The sequence below is a fragment of the Meriones unguiculatus genome, chromosome 6 (assembly GCF_030254825.1).
Source record: "Meriones unguiculatus strain TT.TT164.6M chromosome 6, Bangor_MerUng_6.1, whole genome shotgun sequence".
NCBI lineage: Eukaryota > Metazoa > Chordata > Mammalia > Rodentia > Muridae > Meriones > Meriones unguiculatus.
The window spans coordinates 121,091,961-121,117,340 of record NC_083354.1 but is presented as its reverse complement, the minus strand read 5'-3'; the positions used below and the strand labels follow the sequence as shown (position 1 = coordinate 121,117,340).

The window sequence follows — 25,380 nt, the reverse complement described above, 5'->3', positions numbered from 1 at the left end:
ATCGTCTGTTTCTCCAGTCCCAGGAAATTTGACGTCTTATACTGGCCTCCTTGAGCACTAGGCAGGCATGTGATAAACAGACACACATGCAGACAAAGCATCCATAAACATAAAAATACATTTAGAAGAACAAAAATAAAAGGTAAATAAAAAAGAGATTTTTATTGAAATGATTGAGTCAGATGATCTGTAGAAGTATAATTTATGAGGTCACAGTTTTAGCTAATAAGATGTGTGTTGTATAGATACCAGATAAACATAATCAGGGTTGCTTTGTCCACAACTGGTTTTTGTTTGTTTGTTTAAGATACTTTTTTTTGCATTTGTTTATTTATTTTCATAGTTTTATTTTTATTTTTTTATTATTACAATTTAGTCACTTTGTATTCCAGCTGTAGCCCTTTCCTTCATCCCCTCCCTACCCCAGCCTCCCCCCTCTTCTCCTCCCATGCTCCTCCCTCAGTCCACTGATAGGGATGTCCTCCTCCCCTTCCATCTGACCCTAGCCTATCAGGTCTCATCAGGACTGTCTGTATTGTCTTCCTCTGTGGCCTGGTACAGCTGCACTGGGGGAGGTGATCAAAGAGCCAGAGTTCATGTCAGAGACAGCCCCTGCTCCCCTTACTATGGAACCCACATGGAGACTGAGCTGCCTGCAAAGGGTTCTGGGTTATCTCCATGCATGGACCTTGGTTGGAGTAGCTGTCTCAGAAAAGACCACTGGGCCCAGATTGTTTGATTCTGTTGCTCTCCTTGTGGAGCTCCTATCCCCTGAAGGTCTTTCTATCTCCCCCTTCTTTCATAAGATTTCCTGCACTCTGCCAAAAGTTTGGCTATGAGACTCAGCATCTGCTTTAAAACCATGCTGGGTAGAGTCAGAAGCCCTCTGTGGTGGGCTCCTGTCCTGTTCCCTGTTTTCTCCTGTTTCCTTTGTCTATCCCATTTACTTTCTGAGTGATAATTGAGCATCTTCCCTAGGATCCTCCTTCTTGTTTAGCTTCTTTAAGAGTGCAGATTTTAGTATGTTTTTCCTATATTATATGACTAATATCCATTTATAAGTGAGTATATACCATGTGTTAAGACAGTTTTTAAAAACTGGGTTATTTTTAATCATTGAGCCTCAGTTTAGGAACTAGTGGCCTTTTTGCTAAATTAGCATCAACTATGATGTTGTATGAAGGAAGTATCTGAAGATTTCAAAGGTGTGATGCTTGACAGTTACATTCAATTCCCTACCACCGGCTCTGAGTAACATTTCTTAAAAGTGGTTTCATTACATTGACTATTTAAAACTGGAACTCCGCCTTCAATTATAAACCCTATTTCACATTTTCATCGACAAGTATTGCCGTTCTGAAGATGACATAATTAATCACATTACGTCAGTTACATTCTGTCTGTTCCATTCTCATGTATCCTCCTATGTTAGACAGAGTTCTTAATCCCAGAGGGAGCTCACTGGGGCCTTACTGCAGTGCAGGTCCCCCCTGGAGCTGTGGTCTCTGCACTTCTGTTGTGGTGCACTTTTGATCACAGATTTGAACCCTGCTGGTGGATATGCTTGGCTGCCTGGGAAAGCCTTGGTCACAGGATGCTTCTTCTCTGCCTTTATTTTCCCTTCAGTACCAGGCAGAGAGTAAGTATTTGGAAAAGGAAATTTAAATAGGATTTCCTACCCACGGAATCAGTGCATTCAGTTCAGCAGCTCTGAGTTCCTCATTGGCAAGTCCTTCCAGCCATCTTTTGTTACAGGAACATATGAACGTGAGATAATACGCTAGGTGACTAGTTTAGGAGTCACGGTTACGGTCAAGCTTGGAGATCAGACAGATTGTGACCAGTCTCCCTTACTACCGTTCAGAGCTGCAGAATTGCCTCTCTGCCTCTTTGGGTTTTCAGGGTACTGTGCCACTAATGATGGGAGAAGTCTTCCTGGTTGGTACAGAGTTCAGCGGTGTAGTGCACCTTGGCCCTGAGCACTGGGCCTGGTGTGTAACGAGTATCTGGGTGTATTCTTTATTGTTCATACCAGACCTTAGAACTCGACTACTTAAGGCTGGGAATGAGCCAGTGAGGCTGGTAGTGGATGGGAGACTGCTTGTTGGGTCCAAGCCAGTTTAAATCATATGTGCTCAGTATTGTTTATTGGGGATCATGAAAAGATATGTGAAGTGGAGTTTCGGTTTCTTTAGAAACACAGTTGTATCATGTGATTATGTTTTTGTTTCAGTACCAAGAGTCGGGTGTGGGAATGTTTTTCCCCTAGAGAAAACGGTCCCCTTGGAAACAGCCCCTGTAACAAGGTGCATGATGTTGGTCAGCTGAAAGCTGCCTCGTGCGGGGGTGTGCCTTTTTTGTGAACTGCAAAACATCCTCGTGTGGACTTTGAGAAGGGTGAAATAAAAGTTCGCAGATGGTGAGACAATGCTTTCTGTAGCTCTACACTTTTGCGTTGCAACTCTTCCATCCTTCCACGGTCTTCGCAGAGAGGAATGATCCGGAGGTGTTAGACAGAGTCCTCCGACCACCACCCTCCCGACCACCAAACCCCATCATTCCCCCTACACGCCTTCACCCCCCGCTTCGGTGGACTTGTGCCATTTGGGCGGAGTCTAGCTGCCTATACTGCTTATATGTGTGTTGCTGCTCCTGTTGCTTTGATGTTCAACTAGACTGCGGGTATCCTGACAATTGAGTCTGATAATTCTCAAAGAACCCATTGACCCCTATCAACAGGAAGTAGATAAAAGAGGGCTACAGCCCCTTTCCCTGCTAAGCTTGTACCCACGATGGGGGAGGGTGTTTTGGAAGGGAGGTGAAGACAGTTAAGATAAAGTAGGTATTTGAAAAATCTAAGCCTATAGATATGTTTGTCGTGTTATTTATAATTGCTATTGGAGCAAGCCTCCATGGCGCACCTATTTAATCCCAGCACTCTAGAGGAAGAGACAGTTGAAACCCTGTGAGTTAGAGGCCAGCCTAGTGCATGTAGCAAGTTCCAGGCTAGCCAACGCTACATAGTGAAAACTTTCTCAAAGAAAGAGAGAGAGAGAAAGGAAGGAAGGAAGGAAGGAAGGAAGGAAGGAAGGAAGGAAGGAAGGAAGGAAGGAAGGAAGGAAGGAAGGAAGGAAGGAAGGAAGGAAGGAAGGAAGGAAGGAAGGAAGGAAGGAAGGAGAAAGAAAAGAGTGAGAAGAAAATAACTGCTACCCATTTTGTTTTTTAATCTGCCATCCAGGATTAATAGCATTATGATTTTAACTCTTTAGGTCGTAAGTCTCTAATTTCAGTGTGCATTTTGTAATGATAAAGGTAAATGATGGTTAATTCAAACTAACACCTGTTTAAAATTAGCCACTATTAAAACCTAATCATTGATTGAGAGAATTTCTTTACGGGATATAAACAAATTTTTAAAAATAGAGGATATTTGTCTAAATTAAAATTAAAGTATGTATCTCCTGTGTTCCAAATGAACATGTGAACTTCTGAAGTCATGATTTTATTATCACCATTTTCCAGGATAGGGTTTTAATTATGACCTTTCTATCCGGAGAAGCCGTATATTTAGGATTATGAACTTGCTGCTCTAACTAGTCTTGTTAAAGACTATGACTTGATACATTCTGTGCTCCAACTTTTATAAAAACCAGTGAACATTTCTAATAACACTTTTCTAATTTCATGGTTCAATGCACAGTCAGTAAAGATTTAAATAATTCAGAAAGAAAGCCTATTCTCTTTCTTTATTAGAAGTTTGAGTCAAGCAAATTCTTTGACATTTAATAGCTTTTTAACCCTTTTAATAACTTCTTATAATGAAATTTATTGGCAGTTGTTTTAAAGAAAGGGTTATTATGTTAGCATGAATAGCAGTCAGTAGTTTTTATGATTAGTTTTGAGACCTTGACTTTATAGGACTCAAAGTATGTAAAAGCATAAATGAATGAGGAATGTTAATATTAACTAAAATCAGGTATACCAAGAAATATAGAGGCTGCACATAACTACATTCATGCAATTATCTAACAGGCTATAAAATTTTGCCAGACAAATATTTGGACCATAATTGTTTTAAAGGAGCTTAAGGTCACTTACAGTGTCAGACACTTTAAAGGTACTGAACGAATTATAATTTTCCTGGATTGATTTTCCCAAGTTATTAATACCATGCTCGACAGGACAGGATTTCTAGCATTTTCCTATCTGGGTTTCATGCTATTTTAACATTTTATAATATATTATTAAAAGGATTACTGGATGAGTTCCATAATAAAAGGCTAATTTAAAACCACACTTTTCTTCAAATTTTTAATAAGCTGGAAACATAAAAAAAAAAACAACCCAAGAAGTTCTTTTATGCAAGAAGAGTGTTAGTTCTGCTGCCGAGGATGTGCATTTGAGCTGGGCGCTGTGTGTTTCCAGTGATTGAAGAGCCTCCAGATGAACTGCAGTGTCCCTGTTCTGAACTTCTGTGAGAAGGTCAACATGCCACTCATATCTCCATTTCTACCAGCATCCCATCAACATTCCAGGGGAAAGCATAAGCTAATAGGGTCTAAATATAGCATGGAGGTCTGTTGGGGCTGGTGCAGGCTGCCGTGAAACTGTAGACAGAGCCGGTTCTGATCAGTAAGCCACCACTGGCAGAGCAGAACCTCGGAGGACTTGCCAACTCCTCATCACTTGCCCTTCCAGGCAAAAAAAAAAAAAAGACACCATTATTCTATCCTGTCTCTGTGCACATTAAAGATAAGGAGATGTGAGCATTGTGGGATACGCTTGATACAAGGTCACACTCTTTATGAGCCAAGCACCGCCCACACTTTGTGATACACAAGCAAAAGGCAGGTGATAAGGAGCGGACTCATGGGTACTCACAAGAGTACAGATGCAGGATCTTTAGGTTCTTATTGTAAGAGTGATACAATTTTGTAGAAACTGCTAATTCACAAGTCTTGAAAAACAGAGGGTGGATCACATGGTCCCCCAAATTCTTTAGACAAGATAGAGCATTTCACTCATGAGACATTATGTCCTGCCATGAATTGAAATTATCAGAAACACTCATTGTTGATGTAAACTTTTGCTGCTAAGCATAGGAGCCCTGAATCCTACTGAGGGTCACCAAGCTTGGCACTGTTGTCAATAACTGGAAAAATCACATTGACAGACAATTAGCGCCCACGTGAAGTATTCCAAAGTGGGTTTTCTTAACCCAAGTAGAAAACACTTGATAACTAGATGGTTATAGCTACAGTGTTCTTGCACAGAGGAGATAGTATGGCCAGGATTTGTGAATGAGACAGATGTACTGTGAATCTTCCTGCCTTTTTTACACTACATTGTAATTTTTTGAACCCTCTACCAAGCAGGTACCCCTTTTGTCTTATCAGGGAGCAGTCAAGACCAAGTTATAAACTCAGCTTTCATCGAGGCTATTTAAAAGAGATAGTAACAAAATATGTTCAGTTATTCTTGTAATATTCTTCAGTAATGTTCACCTCTTACACTCAAAATCTCCTGAGTAGTGAAAGTCCCTTCCGTAAATCAGTTTGACCTGGGGCTGAAGGAGCGGGAGGGTTGCCTGTGTTTCTTGAGCTGGTTTAGATGTCTTCCCAGGGTTCTGGTTCTAGAGCGAGCTGTATGCCAGTGATGTCACCTCTGATGAATAATGTTCCTCACAGTAACTACTTGTCTTGTCCCAACTATAAATACTTCACATTAGAGTACTGGAAAAAGATCCAAAGCCTGTAGTTCTGGATGTTTTGTGTTTTTTTTTTTTTTTTTGGTTATTTTTGTTTGTTTGTTTGTTTTTTAAAGAAAAGCAACAGTTCAAAATACTAAATCCAAAAGCAGACTTGAGTTTTGAAGTTTAGAGCTGAAACCAAATGAATCTAAACTTGAAACTTTATATATAAAAATGTTTTCATTAAAATGTTCTACCCTTTCTGTAAAACTAATTTTTTCTTCATCTTTAAAAATACATTTCATGTAGTATTTAGGTATTTTTGTCTCTTTTTGACAATATCAGTGTTTTGGTGTCAAACACCTAATAACAAAATGTTATTTGTGTAAATTATGTATTTCTAAACAATAAATAGGACACACAAAGAGATCACATTAGGATAACTTATTTAACTCGTTTAGACAACAAATAACTAAACTCTCTCTTAGAAATGTATTTATAAAAATAATAAATAAAATTTGATTATTAAATTTACCCACACATTTGTTCTGGTGTATACATTTGCATATTGGTTGAATCTTTGGCTAAATATGTAATCAAATCAGGCACTTAAATAGTACCAACATTTACATTCTTTTCATAGACTCTTAGAGTGTATTATTCCTTGTGGTGGGGGGGATAATAAAAACTAAAACTTCTTGGCCTTCCAGCCCTAATTAATCATGCATAGACAACCCGGAGCAAGGCTCAGAAGCTTTTCTTTAGAAAATGGTAAAAATGGTATGTGTTTGATGATGATAAAAAGGGTTGAGAGCAAGCGTTTGTCACAACCAATGCCAAGAGGGTCTCTTCAAGGCCCGGGGTGAAGCACTCCACAGCGAAGGGCGTCAAAGGTTGACAGGCAGCGATGAGCACTAGACTTTCAGAGAGCCTTCGTGTTCTCCTGCTCCTGCTGGATGTGGCACAAACCCAGGAGTTGCCTGCATAGCCCACAGAATGCAGGAGCTGGTGAGCCATATTAGCAGGGAGGGCCTCAGGGCTCGCCCTGCTCCTGGGCTCTGTTCGCCAACTGCTGTTCGCTTAAACAGCTGGATCTGAGCAAAGAGAGATGAGGTGTTGTTAAGAGGTTTATGTGTACAACTGTTTTGATACAGGTTGTCTGCTAGCGGCAGGGATGATGATAGCTTTCCAGGCTCTCACGTTGGACCAGGAAGGATGCTGATGTTCAGAGAAACAGCAGACACGAGAATTGTGACCCATTCATACAGCTTCGAACACCAATAGCAAGCCTCCAATGCTCTGTGTCATTCTACAGGTCAATTCAAATACCATTAGCCACTATTACAACTAACACTATTACAAGGCTTCTCTGGAGGGAGAGGCATTCCAGTCACACCAGAAATAATGTTTGAAAATTATAGTCCTAGGTGGGCAGCATGGGGCTGTGGTTTTCTTTCCCTTTTCAAAGAAAATCAGAGGATACACACATACTGAAATATGTGTCAAAATTTGTACCTGGCATTTCCCACTTGAACAGTATCTTCAACCTGGAACTCTTTGTTGTAGGAGAAGCAGTGTGCTGTGCTTGTCAGGAAGTAAAGCATAGAGCAAGGCATGAGGCAGAGTGAGTGGACAGTGCCTCCTCTACGTTTGTAATTGACTCTAATGGAACTCCAGGCTTCTGTTAATTGGGGAAAAAGAGCTCTGAAGGGATTCATATAAAATTCCGCCTTCATCACTGTAATCTTCCTCCATTATTTTAATTGGCGTTTTTACTCCCATAAGAATGGAAAATATTATTGTACAACAGCAACTAGGAAAAAATGTAAAAAACAAAAACAATCAGGTTTGCAAAGGAATGAAATCCAGTCCAGTCTCAATGTATGTTCCAAATGATGAAATAAACAGGAAGTTAAAAATGCCAATGATATATAGTATTTTCTGACAAGATAATATAACGTTTATTAATCTTTAAAAAAAAGTGAGATATCCACACATTAGACATTACCTCTAATGCATTTAAGTGCTTGGGCTTAGCCAATGAAAACCCCAAATGCTTGGGATGTGCTGCATCCCAAGCCAGCCCCATCAGTGCCAACTCTATCGTGACCAAAACATCTCTACATTCCAGTTCAAGTAACGTGAACACCTACTATGTGAGGAGATTTGTGCTGGATTCTTCACAGTGGTGAAGAAAATAGATTTGTTTAGACTGCAACCAATTAGAGAATATCAATTAAAATTACACTTAGCAACATATAAAAGATAGCCCCAGAGATGGTGAGTCAGCAGAGATGGTCACATTTAAGACCCCCAATGCCTTGTTTACACTGTAAATAAAGACTGAAGCACCTTTCTTCCTTGTTCTAGCCACCTCAGAGCCCTGCCTATTAGCTGGACATTTTCTCCAACTCTAATCATCATCCAACATTTTCATTACCAGGAACAAGAAAAGAACACTGGGAAAAAAAATGTCACTACAACGTGTGACTGTACCAATTATACAATATAAATTTAAAATGTGGGAAACAATAAAATAAACCTTATTTTATTGGCTAGTTCAAATTTTGTATTTGACGTCAAGGAGTAACAACCAACCAAGGCCCTTTAGGAGGATACTGGTCTTAAAAGCATTTACTTACTTGTGTGAGTTCACTAATTATTATTTTTTAATAGCCAGACTTCACCCATTTTAAACAATAGTAATTAATACTTAACTGGCTTCCATGAAAACAAGGTAACACTCATCTGCTTCTTGATCAAGACTGTCAAGGTGGTGCTAGGATTGGATTGTGTCTGACCATGTGGGTCCTGAATAGCTGATGACAGTCTCGTGTTTATGCTTGTCACCCTCCGCATCAGAGAACTGTATCCTGGTGTAGCATCAAACTGCCGTCTGCCTAACGTACCCTGACTGGCAGCATGATCAGGCTACAGGAAAGAGGTCATTTCTTGACCATCTCACCATCCTTACCCAAATGATCCACCATGGCCAAGGCCACCTCCCCTTTAATGTGGGCGGCAAGAACATAGACCTAGAATAACACAAATTAACATGAGAAAAAAAAACCTGAATATTTTGCAAAACAGTAAAAGAAAAGTGGGTGCTGTGAAGGGAGCTTAGCCCTCCGTAAGGAACACTTCATTACCACAGACCTGGGGGTTCTCTGTGAAAAGCAATTTGGAAGTCATAATCCTGTAACACCAAGCTAAAAATGCCAGATTTCTGTGCAGATGGGGAAAGAATGGGCTCAAATCATGCTATGCATGGTGCATGCTTTGAAACCGGGGAAGCAGGGGAAAGAAGGAATCCAGGTATCGAGTTGTTCCGTATTGTTAGAAAGATGATTTCGTGAACGTCTGGCTCTCCTGGCGAGGACTTGTACTCCTCAGAGCTGTGTGACATGCTCTGTAGGTAGCCCAGTCCGAATGGGTTGGGAGAGGGGGTTATGCCATAGGGTGGGTCCACAGGCGGCCACCTTTCCATGCCCATAATTAAAGCTGTCCTAAACACAAAGGAGCACAGAAGTTCAGTGCACTTGAGAGGAAGCCTTTCAAAAAATGGTTTATGTTCTCTCTTCTGTTACGATTGTTGCAGCGGCACCCTCTGAATGCGGCAGAACGCCTGCAAAACCTGTGTCTCTCCTGTAACTGTTGGGATGGGGGTAGTGAATTCTGAGAATTGCCTTTAAAGGATTAGAGCAAGACTGTTTTTACTGTTTGTTTTGGAAAAAGAAAAATGTTGGTTCAGACCGTGAACTTGGAAAACTTGTGGAACCAACCTAAGCTTCACCGACATGAAACCAAAGTGCAGCAACTCAAGTGGTTCCTGCCCAAGAGCTGGAGAACAGCCAGAGGGTGAAAATGGCCCAAAGAAAGGACTGTGAGGAAGCGAGAACCCAGGCTCCAGACCTACACAACTAAGTTCAGCTGGATCTAACCAGCATTGTGAAATGGCTTGTGCCACTGGTGGAAAATATTATTCCTGCTATACAAAAGAAACAAAAACAAAGCCTGGGGCTGGGTTCCTTAGCAGGCCCTCATGATTCTTTTCAGATCTTAATAACATATTTCTAAGCATCTTAGTGCACGCAGAATCTTTTTGTTATGCAACAGCAGATAGCATTAATAACAATTTTTCAGTTCCATGTATAGTTTTAACTATCAAGTCCTTCACTACCTTTGTCCATATTCTTCTCTCTTATTCTCTTATCTTGAGCACTTTTTAACAAGCCTTCACACAGGGAACTAAACAAGCCTCACCAATAAGCACCAGGACCATTCCCTATTGTCTTAGGCTTGGACTGCTGGAGAAATGTTAAGTGAAATCCACTATACTCTCTTACACAATGCATTTGACCTACAGATAATGTTAAGCGCTTCATCCCCCAATGCATTTAATTTTAATCCTGCAGAGACAAAAGTCATCTCTTGAATTACAAGAGAAAGTCTTGTTAAGGCTGAAAAGCAGTGACCCAGATCACATAATGGATTAATATGGAGACCATGCAGTTTTCGTGCCTTACTTTCAAATCTGCCTGTGCAGTGAAGTCACTGCAATAGTCAATCAATCAGTTGGTTAATACCTGTCTATAAACATTCCTAGAACGGTAGTTAGGAGAGAATTCTGGCCATTCAACAAAGAATTAAACTGAACCAGCACACCAGCAGGGAAAAGAGTGTCTTGTAGACATAACACGGATAGTGCAATCTGAAATCTCAACAATAAGATTGCCTCAGCAAGACATGAATAATGGTCACAGCCGTCAACATGCCAACCAAGATGCAGAGAAACTACAACGCCCCAACCTTAGATGAAGAGCTGAAGGGAGTCAATGGCTGCTGAGGTATGGACAACTGGTTCTCTCAAGGGACAACATCACTTGTCAGCCTTCGGCACATTGAAACAACACTAAATGGACTCAGAAGGTTTTATACACATATGCATTTATGTATGTGTGTTTCTTATATGTAATAAATACAGAAGGGGGATGCAAAGAGTTGGGAGAAAGAGGGGTAGAAATAACGAAATAACATTAAGTGCAACATACTCACGTATAAAGCTCTCAAGTGATATTACACCGAGAACGCTCATTCTCTTTTTGTCTTCTAAAACCTTCAAGTGACTAGAATTAAAACACAGGGCTTGATGGATGCCTGTGCTTCTAAAATCGCTAATGATTTTGTAGTTTAGATGGCACTGTAACAAGAACAGCATGTTGACATCTTCATCACATAAACGTGTAAATGTTACCACGTGTAAGTATGAATTGATAAGATGTCTACTCATCAGAACAATAACATGAGTATATTGACTTGGTCTTTAGAGATGAAATGTACTGTTGACAAAATTACCAAATTCTGCTTAGGGTTGGTTGGTTGTGGTTATAAGATTAAAACCCGGGGCCTTGCTCACGCCAGCCAAGCAGTCTACCACTGAGCTATGTCTAGGCACCATCTTTTGGTATTCTTTAAAGGGGTGATAGCTTAGAATGGCATCCTGTCATCTACAGATTGAATAAAATTTTCAGCTGATCATAATAGTTTGAACCTCTAACCTCAGCACTCAAGAGGCTACAACAGAAGGTTCACGAATTCCATGGTAGCCTGGGTTTGCATAGTAAGGTCTTTGTCAAAAAGTCAAAACTTAAATATAAAAGTAAAAGAAACCTTTCAAGAAAAACGTTTCTGAAAAAAAAAATGTGTCTATTTGTTCATTTATTTTAGATGCAAGATATCGGGAATGCAGAGGGAGCACAGTACAGTTCCCATCCTCAGATGGCAGCCATGAGGCCGAGAGGGCAACCTGCGGACCTAAGACAGCAGGCAAGCATGATGCAGCACGGCCAGCTGACCACCATCAACCAGTCCCAGCTGAGTGCACAGTTGGGCTTGAACATGGGAGGGAGCAGCGTGCCCCACAACTCCCCTTCTCCACCCGGGAGCAAGTCGGCAACCCCTTCGCCTTCTAGCTCAGTGCATGAAGATGAGGGTGATGACACCTCCAAGGTATGATCTGTGCTTGCCACCGCCATTGCACTGCAGGGGGGGGAGGGGCACAAGTTTATGTCTTCCCCGTGAGAATCACTGGTGGGAAGAATAGACTTGGTTAATGAAGCAGAAGGTTACAGACTAAATTGTTTCAACCGCATGCTTACTTATTAGACTTTAAACTTTTTTCATTTGTCCTTTTATGCATATTTATGTATAACACAAAGGTTGTTTTTACTCTTAAAATACGTGGTCTGTGGAGTAAGACTAGATAACCTCTATCATTTCTGCAACTGAGCCTATCTTACTCCCTTCTAAAAATACTTTCCTCTGAAGGACCATTTTTTTTTCCTTGCAAATATCTCATTTGCACAGGCTAGCCTCAAAACTCCTGAGGTGCTGTGTAGCTGAGGAGGACCTTGAACCTCTGATGGTCCTGTGTCCTGGGATTAAAAGTGTACACCACCATGGCTTATGGAATGCTAGAGATCAAACCCAGGCTTGGAAAGCACTCCCAGACACTGAGCTGTACCTCAATTGTACTTTAAGACAGCAGAAGTTGTGCGGTGTGTGTATGTGAGGATAGGGGTCAGAACTCATGCTGTGATATTGCAGTTAGATGATAGCCTCCGATCCCCTGACCCAACTGCTCCATACTGGTGAAGGCAGGACATAAGATGACTATGTAGACCAGAGGCCTGGGTGCTAATATTCTGTGGCTCTGTTGTTGGCAATAAAATCATGTTGGGCTAAATAATGTTTATTATTTGTCCTATAATTGTTATGGGGGTATTATTTAACCTATCATAATCAATAAGACACAGACACCTGTTAGATTTTATAATTACCTTATTTATCTTGGGCTGGGCAGATATTTCTTCTACACTATCTTAATAATCTCCCAGCCTGAATCCCTTGCCATCCGCCTTAACCATTCCTATCTGGGCTACCTTCCATCCATAATATTATAAATATTTGCTTATATTTTTTATCTTGGTGTTTCTTTTCACGCCATTCTTAGAGCCTTTTCTCCTGGCCCATGTGCTTCCTTCTCTATGCTAACCCATCCTGGCATCCTCCTTCCTCCTCTCTTCCTGTATTTCGGTCTGTTTCCTGTGATTCTCCTGTTCCCAAAATCCCAGGAACCTTAGCCATGCCTACCCTATTCTACCCTGCTGAGGTTTTAGGCCTTTTAATCAACCACTCAAGAATAATGTCTTAGGCAGGTTTATACAAGGATAGCACAGTAACCAGATATTGAGGGCCAGTAATTAGCATCAAAATACAAGCATCAGACTAACCCCCCGCCCCCCCCCCCGACAAGACTCCCAGTGGCCCTATCACCAGAAGTCTTTCTTTAAGTCATTTGAGAGGGAATTTGCTTTTTAAATGCCTTTGGAGAGGGAAATTAGCTGAACTTTCATATGTATGTATGTATGTATGTATATCCCAATTGTAGCCCCCTCCCTCAACTCCTCCCAGTCCCACCCTCCTTCCCTCTTTGCCCCTATTCCCTGCCCCTAGTCCACTGAAATCATGAGTTCTCCTCCCCTGCCATCTGCCCATAGCTTATCAAGTCTCTTTAGGACTGCCTGGATCTTCTGCCTCCGTGGCCTGGCAAGTCTGCATCACCAGGGGAAGTGATCAAAGAGCAGGGAACTGAGTTCATGACAGAGGCAGCCCCTGCTCCCCTTACTCAGCCACCCACATGGACACTGAGCTCCCTATCGGCTACATCTGAGCAGGGGGTCTAGGTCCTCTCCATGCATGGTCCTTTGTTGGTGCATCAGTCTCTGTAGGACCCCCTGGGCTCAGATCCTTTAGCTTTGTTGGTCTCCTTGTGGGGCTACTGTCCCCTCCATGTCCTCTACCCCCCTTTTCTTCCATAAGACTCCTTGTACTCTGCCCAAAGTTTGGCTGAGTCTCAGCATCTGCTTCAATCCCCTGTTGTGTGGAGTCTTTCTGAGAACCCTCAATGGTAGGCACCCATACTGTTCCCTCTCTTCCACTGCTTCTGGTGTCTATCCTGTTTGCCATTCTGAATGAGATTTAAGCATCCTCCCTTGGATCCTCCTTTTATTTAGCTTCGTTAGGTCTGTAGGTTTTAGTATGTATGTTTATCCTATATTATTTGACCAATATATCATGCATGTCTTTCTATTTCTGGGTTACCTCACTGAGGATGATCTTTTCTAGTTTCATCCATTTGCCTGAAATTTTCATGATTTTGTCTTTAATAGCTGAGTAGTACCTGATTGTGTAAATGTACCACAATTTCTGTATCCATTCCTCCCTAGAGGGAATTCTAGGTTGTTTCCAGATTGTGACTATTACAAATAAAGTCCTTGCTAGAGAAATAAGACAACTAAAGGAAATCAAGATGATTCAAATTGGAAAAGAAGAATTCAAGGTGTCACTATTTGCAAATAATATGATAGTATACATGAGTGACCCCAAAAATTCCACCAGGGAACTCCTACAGCTGATAAACATCTTCAGTAAAGTGGCTGGATATAAAATTAACTCAAAAAAATCACTAGCCCTCATGTATACAAAAATGCCAGATGGTCTAAGAAAGAAATTAGGGAAACAACACCCTTCATAATAGCCACAAAAAAAAAAAGTATCTTGGTGTAATTGTAACCAAGCAAGTCAAAGACTTGTATTAAAAAAAAACTTCAAGTCTCTGAAAAAAGAAATTGAAAAAGATATCAGAAGATGGAAAGATCTCCCGTGCTCGTGGATCTGTAGGATTAACACAGTAAAAAATGGCCCTTCTACCAAAAGCAATTTACAGATTCAATGCAATTCCCATCAAATTACCGACACAATTCTTTACAGACCTTGAAAGAAAAATTCTCAACTGAATTTTCTTTAGATTTCTTCAAAGTTGTTTAAGGGAGTTGTTGCTTTAAAGTATAATACAAGAAAAGAGAAAAGAAAAGAAAAAAACACCAAAACCCTGTAGGCTTTTGCCTGAGAACACCAAAAGTTTCCCATCCCTTCCTAATTACCAGTGAAGCACCGCTGGTGAGAAAATGTGTGCCTGCCTCCTGTGAAGACGCCGCTAGTGCATAAATATTGTCTTTCTCTTCTCATTCTTTTTTAAAGACTCATTTCATTTTGAGTCTACATAGACAGTAAGCAGAAAATATGCAGGTGAGGTGTTCTGTGATATGCAATCCAGAGCTCTCATATACCAGGTCAGTGTCCCTCTGCCTTGCGTCTTCCCAGTGCTGGGTATAGCCAACCAAGACCCAATCACAAAGGCCAGAGTCACTGACATGGAACTATATCTTTGTTTTCTTCTTTTAAAAAACTTTTACATGAAAATTCCAGATGTTGTGTTTAAGTATATTTTCCATCTCAGGAAAATTCAGCCCTTACTCCTATTCTGAATGCTACGGCTCACCATGGGTTCAGAATTCCTCTGCTGTTTATTCAACTTATGTGTGTTAAATTGCTAGAAAAATCCTCTGCTGAAAGTGCCTGAGATTTTTATGACAGAATAAAACAGTGTTGTTGTTTTTTTTCCTTTATGTGTGTGTACGATTTGTGTGGAATGTTGTATTACAACAGCTCCAGTTAAATGTGAAACAGCATTAAGTCAGAAGATCATTGAAATCATTTCTAACAAGTGAACCGAACAGGAATATTGAGTTCCATCTCGGAGAAAGCAGCTTTCAAAGCATCCCTTTTAACACAACATGCTGTCTTTAAGCAATTATATATTGATTCTGGTTTATCTAATTGAACAATTAAATGGAATGACTCTGTTTTGACAGAAAAAAATATTGTAAATACACCAGCAGAATTAATTATTATCTTACCAACACCACCCGTGGCTTTGACTGCTATGGAGCTGTGTTGACAGCCTTAAGTCACAAATGAGGGCCCGCAGAGAAGTGGCAAAGAAATGTAAGCTGGGGCGGCTTGTGGCTCTACGTTTGTAATCCGGTTCCTGTAATTTAACAGACACTCAAAAACACTTAGAGTACCTGGCATTACAAGTGTATTTTGCTTGTAGTTAGTTGTTCCTTTAATTAAATTATAGGCTATGAATCACAGTAGATATGTTCTTTCCTCCTTCTACTTTTGCCTTTCCTTTGAAAACATCCTTGTGTTTACATGTTTCTCACAAACAGGGCATGGGTAAAGGATCTTTTTCTCTGAAATGGAACAGCCTCACACACCACTTACACAAACATCTGGGTCTACTTCTCCTCATTGTGTTTCCTTCTGTCTGCCACACAGATATTTTATATTACCTGTTCTATCTTCTTTAAAACTGTTATTTTTCTCATCCGACTGCTTCTGATTTTAAGAATAAAAATTTGATATTCATTTTCTTCCTTTTGCTTTACTAGCTCTTTGAGAGTTTTGAGTTTCCTGTGACATGTTTTGGTGACATTCATTCCCCCAAGCCATCACAAAGCCTCTGCCCCTTCCATATCCACCAATGTCATGTCCTTTCTATTAGATTCTTCAAGAACAATTTGTGCTCTCAAAATATTCCTGGGTGTGTTGCCATCCCAGTAGATCATGGCTGACTTGTACAGAAAACTGATTCTTCCTCTCCCAGCAGCTAACAAGGGCCAGTATCTCCATGGCTAAGAGTGGGTTGTATGCCAAACTTCTCTTTCTGCACTGGGATTTCTTCGGGTTTGGGCTTACACAGCTTTTGCGCATGAAAGGTATAAATTAACTGACCCCTTAGATTGCTATTTAGACTACTTTAAAGTTTAAATTGCTTCCTTCTGACTTATATATTGCTTTTTTTCTCTAATGGTCCTCTTGATTATAATTTTCGAATTCTTTAATATAATAAAATTCATTAAATATCATGTGTACTGTTTTATTTAGCTCTTTTTCCCCCAATGTTATTTATTTGTATCATTTTCATCTATCATTACTTTTGTCTTACTTTTAAAGTGTTCTTTTGGATTCGGTCTGCTTGTAGCATGCTTACCTTAAGAACATTTCTGCTGGGGGGTTTTCTTAGACTGAGAGTTACTACCTTTCAGCACTGGGAGGCTGTCATGTTATTCTTTTGAGCCCTTGTTTCCAGTGTTGCTTTTGAGATCTACTGACTCCATTTTTCTTTGGAATTAACCTGTATGTCCTCTCTGATTCGTTTGAAAATTTCTTACTTTTGGGTGTTCTTCAGCTTCAAGGTGATGTTCATGAGCTTCTTCACATTTATCCTGAATTTAATTATCTCTGTACATCATCATTTCTGGAATTATTCTACTTGGTAGAATGAGAAAGGTAGGGACTTGATGAGTCTCCTTTGCTTACTTTATCCACACATTAGATTAAGTAGCTACACTAGCAAACAAGCATTCAGAATAGTCTGTTTGGATATAATGACACTATTTAGCATATGGAAGAGGAGGTCCCTTAGAAGACCTTTACTTAGAATCCAGCACTCCCTCCTGCCCTACCCTCAGCTGTAGGTGATCTTGGGCAATCATATAGTATACAGAAAGTAGAAGTCTAAATGATGCAGCTTCATTGAGTAAACTGGAAGTTTTGGTTTTCTTTGGGAACTCAGTTGTGTCATGTGACTATCTTTTTTGTTTGGGTCCCAAGTGTGGGATGTGGAAAAACAGTCACTATGCTAGCAAGCAAGCATTCAGAGCAGTGTTTTACAATCAAGAGAATATTAAATTACAGTAAAAATTCTAGGCAGTCTTCTATACTCTGTAAGTAAAATAGAGCAGTACTAGAACAAAATATCACATCACTTTATCAAGAAATAGGTCTTAATGTTTAATATTAGGGTTTAAAAGTCAGATTTTTCCATATCAACATGTTTTCATTAGGAAATAATGCATCAACAATGCACATGACATAATATGTCTGTATATCTCCAAAGCTCTTAGATCCATGCCAATTAAATTACTGAATGTTCCTCCTTTATTTTTATATGTATATATTATTGTGTTGATTTCACATTGAGAGAAGCAAATAAACATCTACTCACTGCAGATTTAGTACTAACAGACCAAGGTAAGAGCCCATCACAGCACAACTTTCAGCCAGTAAGTTAAGTCAATTTACTTTTTTAAAAAAAATTGGGTAAAGGATTACTTGCAAAAGCTTGAAAGACCTCCAAATAGCTACCTTACCTGAGATCATATTTCACCGTGTACGAAAACCACAATTGTAGGCTTCTGTTTTTTAAACACCTTTATTTAAGTTTCTTAAATATGCCCCTTCCAACCCCCCACCACGCCTTAGGTAGGAGATTAGTAGGGAAGAGGTCTGTAGACCTGTTTTATCCACTTCCTGCTGATTAGGGTTCATGGGTCCTTAGGGGGTTTACCAGACTTGGTCATTAGGTACCAGCAGTCTATCCAAACAGCAGCAGGAGTCACCAGCAGCAGAATGAAGCAGCTAACCTCCACCCAAGCGGCAAGTGTTCTCTAAAGTGGAAGAACAGCACCGGCAGTTCTCTGGTGCAGTTCTCTGTGCAAAGACCAGAGAAGGGTAGAAACTTTGCAAAACATAGAAATGCAAAAGCATAGAGATGCAGAAAGTGTTGTCTCACTGTCTATGGGCTTCTATATATTCCTTCCCAGAGTCCCCACAAGGATGTTTTGCAGCTCACAAAATCCATGCCCCTCTAACTAGGGAGGTTTCAGGTAACCAGCACCACTGGCATTTTCACAGGGGTTGTTTTCTGAGGGGGCTGTTTTCCACAGGGGAAAAACATTTCCACATCCCACACTTGTGACCCAAACAAAAATCATAGTCACATGACACAACTGAGTTTCCAAAGAAAACCGAAACTTCCACTTCACTCAGTGAAGCTGCATCATTTAGACTTCCACTTTCTGTGTACTGTGTACTTACAGCTGAGGGCAGGGCAGGAGGGAGTGCTGGATTCTAAGCGAAGGTCTTCTAAGCGACCTCCTCTTCCATATGCTAAATAGTGTCATTACGTCCATTTCAACATCCATATTCTCGAGAGTGTATGTGTTTGCGTGCACACACTCATTAATGGTGATCAAAACTAACACAAGGAAGATGATAAAAGTCATCCTGCCAAAGACTGTTTCTAAAATCGATTCAAATGAATTATGCTGGGATGTAACGTTTTTAAAGAGCATATGTCCTTAGACACATTCTAGATGACTGAGCACATATTGGTGATGCGTGGAATAAAAATAGCATGAGGCTTGGCCTAGCCACCTGGCATTTACCTCCTGGGGCCCTTACCTCAACAGCTTGTGCTATTTATAAGGCAGGGCCCCACTACAGAGGAATAAGAGGTAAGCATATTGCTCTATTCAGGCAGATTTAGCAAAGATCCAGTGGATCCCAGAGACTCACACAGACACACAGACACACACACACACACACACACACACACCAAAAAAAAAAAAAAAACCAACTAGTAGCTATATGTAATTATAACCAACCATTTTCTCTCTTTAGACTAGTAAACTTTGGACAGTAGCCCAAGTTTATGCTTCATAAGGCTACCAGCATCTTTACTAAACTCATCTAAAAAAAAAAATACGCAGGGTTTTTGTGTTGTTTTATTTTTTAATCAAGGATCCTTAAAACTGAATTTGCTTTACAAGCTGGTACTGCTACAATGCCCCACGCTTATGAATCATTTCAAAACCAAAGCCCTTTATACGTGCTTTCCTATAATTGATGTGCTGAGTCATTGAATATGCTGGCATTATTAATGGTGATAATAAACCCAACTGTAAAATGAAAGAAGTGCTACAGGCTTGCTGATTTCGCAGTAACTAGATGGCTCACTTTCCATGCTTACTTGAATTTATTCTCATAAGGAGATTGGATGGCCCTGCTTAGACAGAAAAGAGAATGGATGTAAGCAGCAGAATTTTTTACTTTCAGAAACAGGACATCACGGAAGTGCTTTAGTGTGCCTCGTTTCTGGGGTAAAGATTTTACACTATTTACTTTCCATGATAAGAGTCATAAGTGGATTTCTATGCGTTTGTTCAGCCTATTATACAGGTGGTGCTTGATTAAAATCTATTTTAAACTGCAGTGATTACTGCAAGATAGTGTGCATTAAAGAGCTCTCCTGGCTCCATTAAAGGCTTTGGGGCAATGGCAGTTTATTTTAAATATGCTTATAGGCATTCCTAACTTCTCCAGAGATGTTTCAATATCAATGATTCTCTTTCCTAGATAACCGTGTGTGTGTGTGTGTGTGTGTGTGTGTGTGTGTGTGTGTGTGTGATGCTAAAAATTAAACCTTGAGCTTTTGCATACTGGGCTCCAACCCCATCCTTGGCTCTCTTTCTCTGGTAGTGCTAAAGTCTTACACTCTAGATCAGCAAGTATTCTCCAGGCAGCATTCTGAGGCATGCTTCTTTTAAATTAAAAGATTATTATTTTATTGTGATAAGTAAGTTAAATTCACTCACAACTAAGCAGTACATGACAGGAGATGAATTGCCAGAAGCCTAAAGACACTGTAGAATTATGAAAAGTACCTTTTTCTCTAAGTAAGTTAGAGGAAGCATGTGCAAACGAAGGAAGCTTTTGTGTAATGTTTGTTTGTGGGTAAAATATATTATTTTCAATGCATTTATTCAAATGGTGCTTTAATGAAATATGAGATATGCCTGTAGGTGATCAGTGCTATATTTAGTGCTTCAGTTCAGCCATGTTGTTAGTTGCTTTCTTTTTCATACATGTTTGGATGTGTTTCAAGTCTTTGCTTTGCAGTGATAAACATTTGCCCTGTGCTGTAGAACATAAGAGCAGTAATATATGGTGATCCACTGACTGATATCACGTAATGGAATGAGGGTACGAAGACTCACAACACTTCAGTGGACCGCTCTTCTTTGTAAGCTTTTTTTGTGCATAACAAGGTTTCTCTTGTGTTCCGAATGGAAGACAGTGGAATTAAATTTTACACCATGATTACAGAACACTAGTAAGTTGATAATACTCTAAAATAATGCCCATTGCACACATCTGTGCTGTTCAGTATATAACAGCAACTAGTTATCCGTGGCTGCTTAAGTTTATATTTAAGAATATAAATACAAATAGTTAAGAATAAATTAAAGCTTTTTGACTTTCAGTTGTACCAGCTTTATGCAAGCAATCTATAGTTATAGGTGGCTAGTGGCATCCCTTTTGGTTCAAGCAGAGAACATACCTATTATTCTCGAAAGTTCTATGAGACAGCGGTACTGTAGGTTATAGAACCCAGAGCTTCTTAGAAAGTAAAAGTATAAAATTACAAGCTTTCATCCATAAATGTATGAAGCTAAAATCCAGACAATACCCAGGGACATATTATACATCCATTTAGCTAATTTTTTCACCTCCACAATATTCATCATCCTTGTGTTCATTCTAAATAGTTTGTGGTCAAAAGAGTCAGGTACTTTTCAAAATACAATCCATTACTGGCATGTAAGTGGTTCTAAATTGAAACAATGCTCCTTTCCAAGGAAGCTTTGCATATGGACAGTGACCATGTGCTTTTCACATGAGTAACAAAGCTACCGCTGGAAAGTGGGCCTTACAAAACCCAGCTCATTAACCAGACTCCAAAAGGGAGCTCATTTCTGTGTGTTTTATATGTATGAAAAGTAGTGAAAATTACAAAGCACATATCAGAGGTCTGTGCCTTGAATTCCTGAGGCAAATATCTTCATGAATCACTGCCAAAGTACTAGAATGCAGAAAACATCAAGCCACAAGAGTGAATTTTCATTCTATTTTATTGCATCCTAAAAAGCGAAAGCATCATACCTATGAAATAATCTTTTATACAAAAACACTGAGCAACATAACAAGCAATGCTCCCTAAAATGCATTTTATTTTTATAAAAGTGTGGATACTTCACGCAAACCTCTTTTCTCCTTCATGTACATCGACAGTGGGAAATAGGGCATTATCTCATAGCATAGATGAGTTGCCCGCAGGCAATTTTATGAGTGGTCAGAAGATTACAACCCAAGATAGCTTTGATGACCTAGGCTGATTATTAAAAGAAGGGCCGTGAATATTGAGTAATGAGCAGCCAACAGCTATCTTTTAGATTGTTCCTCTGGGGTGCCGGTCAATTCTCATTCCTGGCAGATAGTTCTAGGCAGTAGAGAGTGGAGTATGTCTGTAAAGAGGAGGCTTTTCATGCTGGTGACTAAAAGTAGGCGGGTATGCTCTTGGTTGAGCCAGAGCAAAGGCAGAGATGATGTGCTGTTATGAGTAATCTGGCCTTGGGGGTGTGGGTGAGACTCCAGCCTCAGATCTTGCTGCTTCTCAGGAACATCAGATGCTTCCTCCAAGCTCCAGAGAATAATACCCCATGGTATTCTCATGGAGATTATGTGTCCTGTGCCCTCAGAATATGGAGACAGAGATCATGAGAGGTTTCCTTCTATTAAAGAAAACTCTGATATTAAGAAAAAAATGCACCCTACTCAACTGGACAAACCGGAAAAGTCTAGAAAACCTGCAGACAGCTAATTGGAAAGGCTGGCTGCACGGATGGTTTAGGATTTCCTAGAGCATGCCGTGCATTGCTTCGTAATGATCATCTGTGTCTCGATCCACATCAGTGGGCCTCTTCAGTTACAGATTCTTCTCCTTGTTCTGCCATCCTAAGAAGCAGAGTATTATTACAAAACAAAGAGGTTGTTTACTATAAAGCCAGTTTAAAAACAAAATGAGCTCAAGTCCCTGTGGTTCTGGCACAATACTAAACAGTGGAAGAGGGAATTATTTAAATGATTTTGGGGAAATCCTTTAATTAAAAGATTTGTGTTATGTGATAGATTTATCTCATGATATTTGATTATCTTCTAGAAAGACTGATGTAATTGTTAGTCATGATTGTTTCAGTTTTTCCAATCATTACTATTTTACCTAAAATTTTCAGATGAATATAGGCAATATTCTCTACAAATAAGCATTTGGTTATCTGTGCTTTGTTCCATTTCTAAGTATTCCCATCATTAGTGAAACAGGCCTTTACATGTCTCAATTACCTCTTCTATTTGTAGCTTTATTAGGCTTTGATTGACAAATAAAATTATATAAGAGGTGTGCAACATAATGATTTGATGTACATGTACATTATGAAAGGATTGCTACAGTCAAGATAATTAACACAACCACCACTTTATCTTACCTGGTCACTAATTTTTGTTTTCTTGTTATTATTTTTGTTTGTTTTGTTTTGTTGTTAATGAGGATATTTACAATACACTTCCTTAGCAAAAATTTAGCTCATCAGCTTCTCCTTTATTCTAAGCATCACAAACCACAATTTTAATAATGAACCTTGTACTTACTCAAGGAATTCTATTCATCACTAATGTTCATAAACTACACGGTAGAGTCTTAATTTATTTTTAATTTATACATTCACTTTACACCCTGATTGTAGCGCCCTCTCTCCCTTCCTCTTAGTGCCTCCCTCCCACCCTCTTCCCCATATCACCCCAACCCTTATCCTCAGAAAAGGGGAGCATCCCCCACCAACCCACCCCAGCACATCAAGTTGCATCAAGACTGAGCTCTCCACCTTCATCCACTGAGGCCAAGTGAGACAGCCCTATTAGGACAAAGTGATCGAAAGCATGAAACAGAGTCCATTTCAGAGACAGCACCCTCTCGGCTTACTAGAGGACGTATGTAGGGGGCAGAGGGCCAGTCCATTCATGCTCTCTGCTTGGTGCTTCCATCTCTGTAAGCGCCCATGGGTCTAGGTGAGTTGCTTACCTGAGCGGCTGTTCTGCATGTCCCATCAGCACAGCTGAATGCTTGTCTCCTTTGACTAATCCATCTTTAATATTATTTTTGTTAATGTGGTTTTAACTGACGTAGAGTTACAGCACATTGCCCCTCCCCTTCTTCAGCCTCCCAGCTACCCTTCCTCAAAGCCTTCTCGCGTCCCCTCAACTCTCAAGCTTGTAGCTATTTTTCTTTTATCATTATTATTACTTACACATGCATGTCTATGTGTGTACACAAATATATGAAAATAACCTGCTGTGTTTCAGAACTGACCCCTATGCAGTGGGTACACAGTAAGGGGGGATATCCTTGGGAAAGGCTAATTCTTCTTCTCCCAGCAGTCCTTAGCTGTCTGTCGTTCTTTGTATAGGGTGGAAGCATGAGAAATTTTTTAACTCCCGCATGGACATGCCCATTGATATAGCCATTGTTCTGGTCTTGTTTATGCAGTCGTTTCCAGGAGAGACTGTTTCACTGCAGACTTCCTGGGATTGTAATTCTCACAAGCTCTTCACCTCCCTCCCCCTTCCTTCATGTTCTGCGAACCTTAGGTGTAGGAGCTGGGAAGTAGTTACTTCTGATAGGGCTGGGCTCCCCACAATTTGTTGATGTCTGCATTGTGTGAAGTTGTAGTTTTCTGCTATTGTCTCACTTGCTGTAAAGAGAGACTTCTTTGATGAGGTCTAGCAACTACACCTATCCAAGAACCGTGACTCTCCCACCATCGTTAACATTCTTCATTGTCAACCTGACTGATTCCTTTCATTATTCTTTAAAAAGACTTTAGTGTTATGACTGTAAATGGCTGTTTATAAAATTAGATATTATAAAGAAGAAAACCACAAAGATACACCCTATAACACAAAGAAATTGTTAGTATTATTTCAGATACTTTTTAAATAAAGCCGAAGCGTGTTTTTTTTTTCCTTTTGCTGCGTATTTGCCTATTATCCTAAAGTGCTCAAGCAAATCTATGAGTAATTTCCTGTAACAGGAAGCATTTGTACTTACATTCATTCGTCTTTCCTGTCAAAGTACTATTTTATTTACTAGTACTATAGCAACTGTTAAGTACTTTCCGTGTCTTTCAGGGACCACTTAAGTGCTAGTAAGCAAAACTAGACCTGACCCTACCTTGGTAGCACTACCATTTGGTTTGGGAAAAAAAAAAAAAGAAAAAAGCATAGCAACCATGTCTACACTGTTGGATAGTTAGATGTTAATTGTATGCTCTGGATTGGAAATCTGGATAACTAACTCAACCAATGCATTCCAAGAGCCTGATTGAGTTTGAGATATGATTAAGAGCTGGTCCTCCTCCCAAGGGTCCAGTCCGTGGGTGAGGAGAGGGGACCCAGGACGAGGGGGTGAGGGGCTCAGAGTCATCACACAGACACCAGGAGTTGGGTGAATGCTAACCAATGGTGCATAGCTGCAGACTCATTTATTCTGGATGAGAGCATGTTATATAGCTTTGGGTGACCAATCAGGTTCCTCCACACCACCTCTGAGCCTGCCATTGGTTGTTTGTCTCTGGACAGACTCTCCAAGGTCAGGTCATATAGTCTTGGCCAGACTATCTCCATGGTCACATCAGTGGAAGCTGCCCCAGCTGTGAGCCCTAAAGGCCCTTTGCTGGGGGTGCCCACAATTCAGATTTTCAGATAATGACATCAAATAACAGTTGCATATATGCATGTCCAATCAAGAAAGCACGGACCTAACAACCACCCGACCACTAATGGTGATAGAAACCCTACGTGCTTATAAGACGCATAAGGGAAGAGAGTTTACAGCACAAAATGCTGTAGGAGAGGAAGATGTGCCAAAGAAAACGACTCTGAAACCAGCAAGGCCAGCAAAAGAAAAGAGGAACCCTGGGCTGGTGTTCGGAGACTAGAAGAGAGGAAGCTTCCCAGAAAATTTGGATTATTCAGTGAAGGCA

The 25,380-nt window shown here is 40.2% G+C and overlaps 1 protein-coding gene across 3 annotated transcripts in view; it reads left to right on the top strand.

Annotated features, from left to right (window-relative positions):
* Tox (thymocyte selection associated high mobility group box) overlaps positions 1-25,380 on the top strand; it is a 309,256-nt gene that overhangs the window by 246,515 nt on the left and 37,361 nt on the right. For all 3 annotated transcript variants that reach the window (XM_060385956.1, XM_060385957.1, XM_060385958.1), the window contains exon 4: positions 11,417-11,698. In XM_060385956.1, coding sequence (XP_060241939.1) covers positions 11,417-11,698 — 282 coding nt within the window. The remainder of the gene's footprint in view (positions 1-11,416; positions 11,699-25,380) is intronic.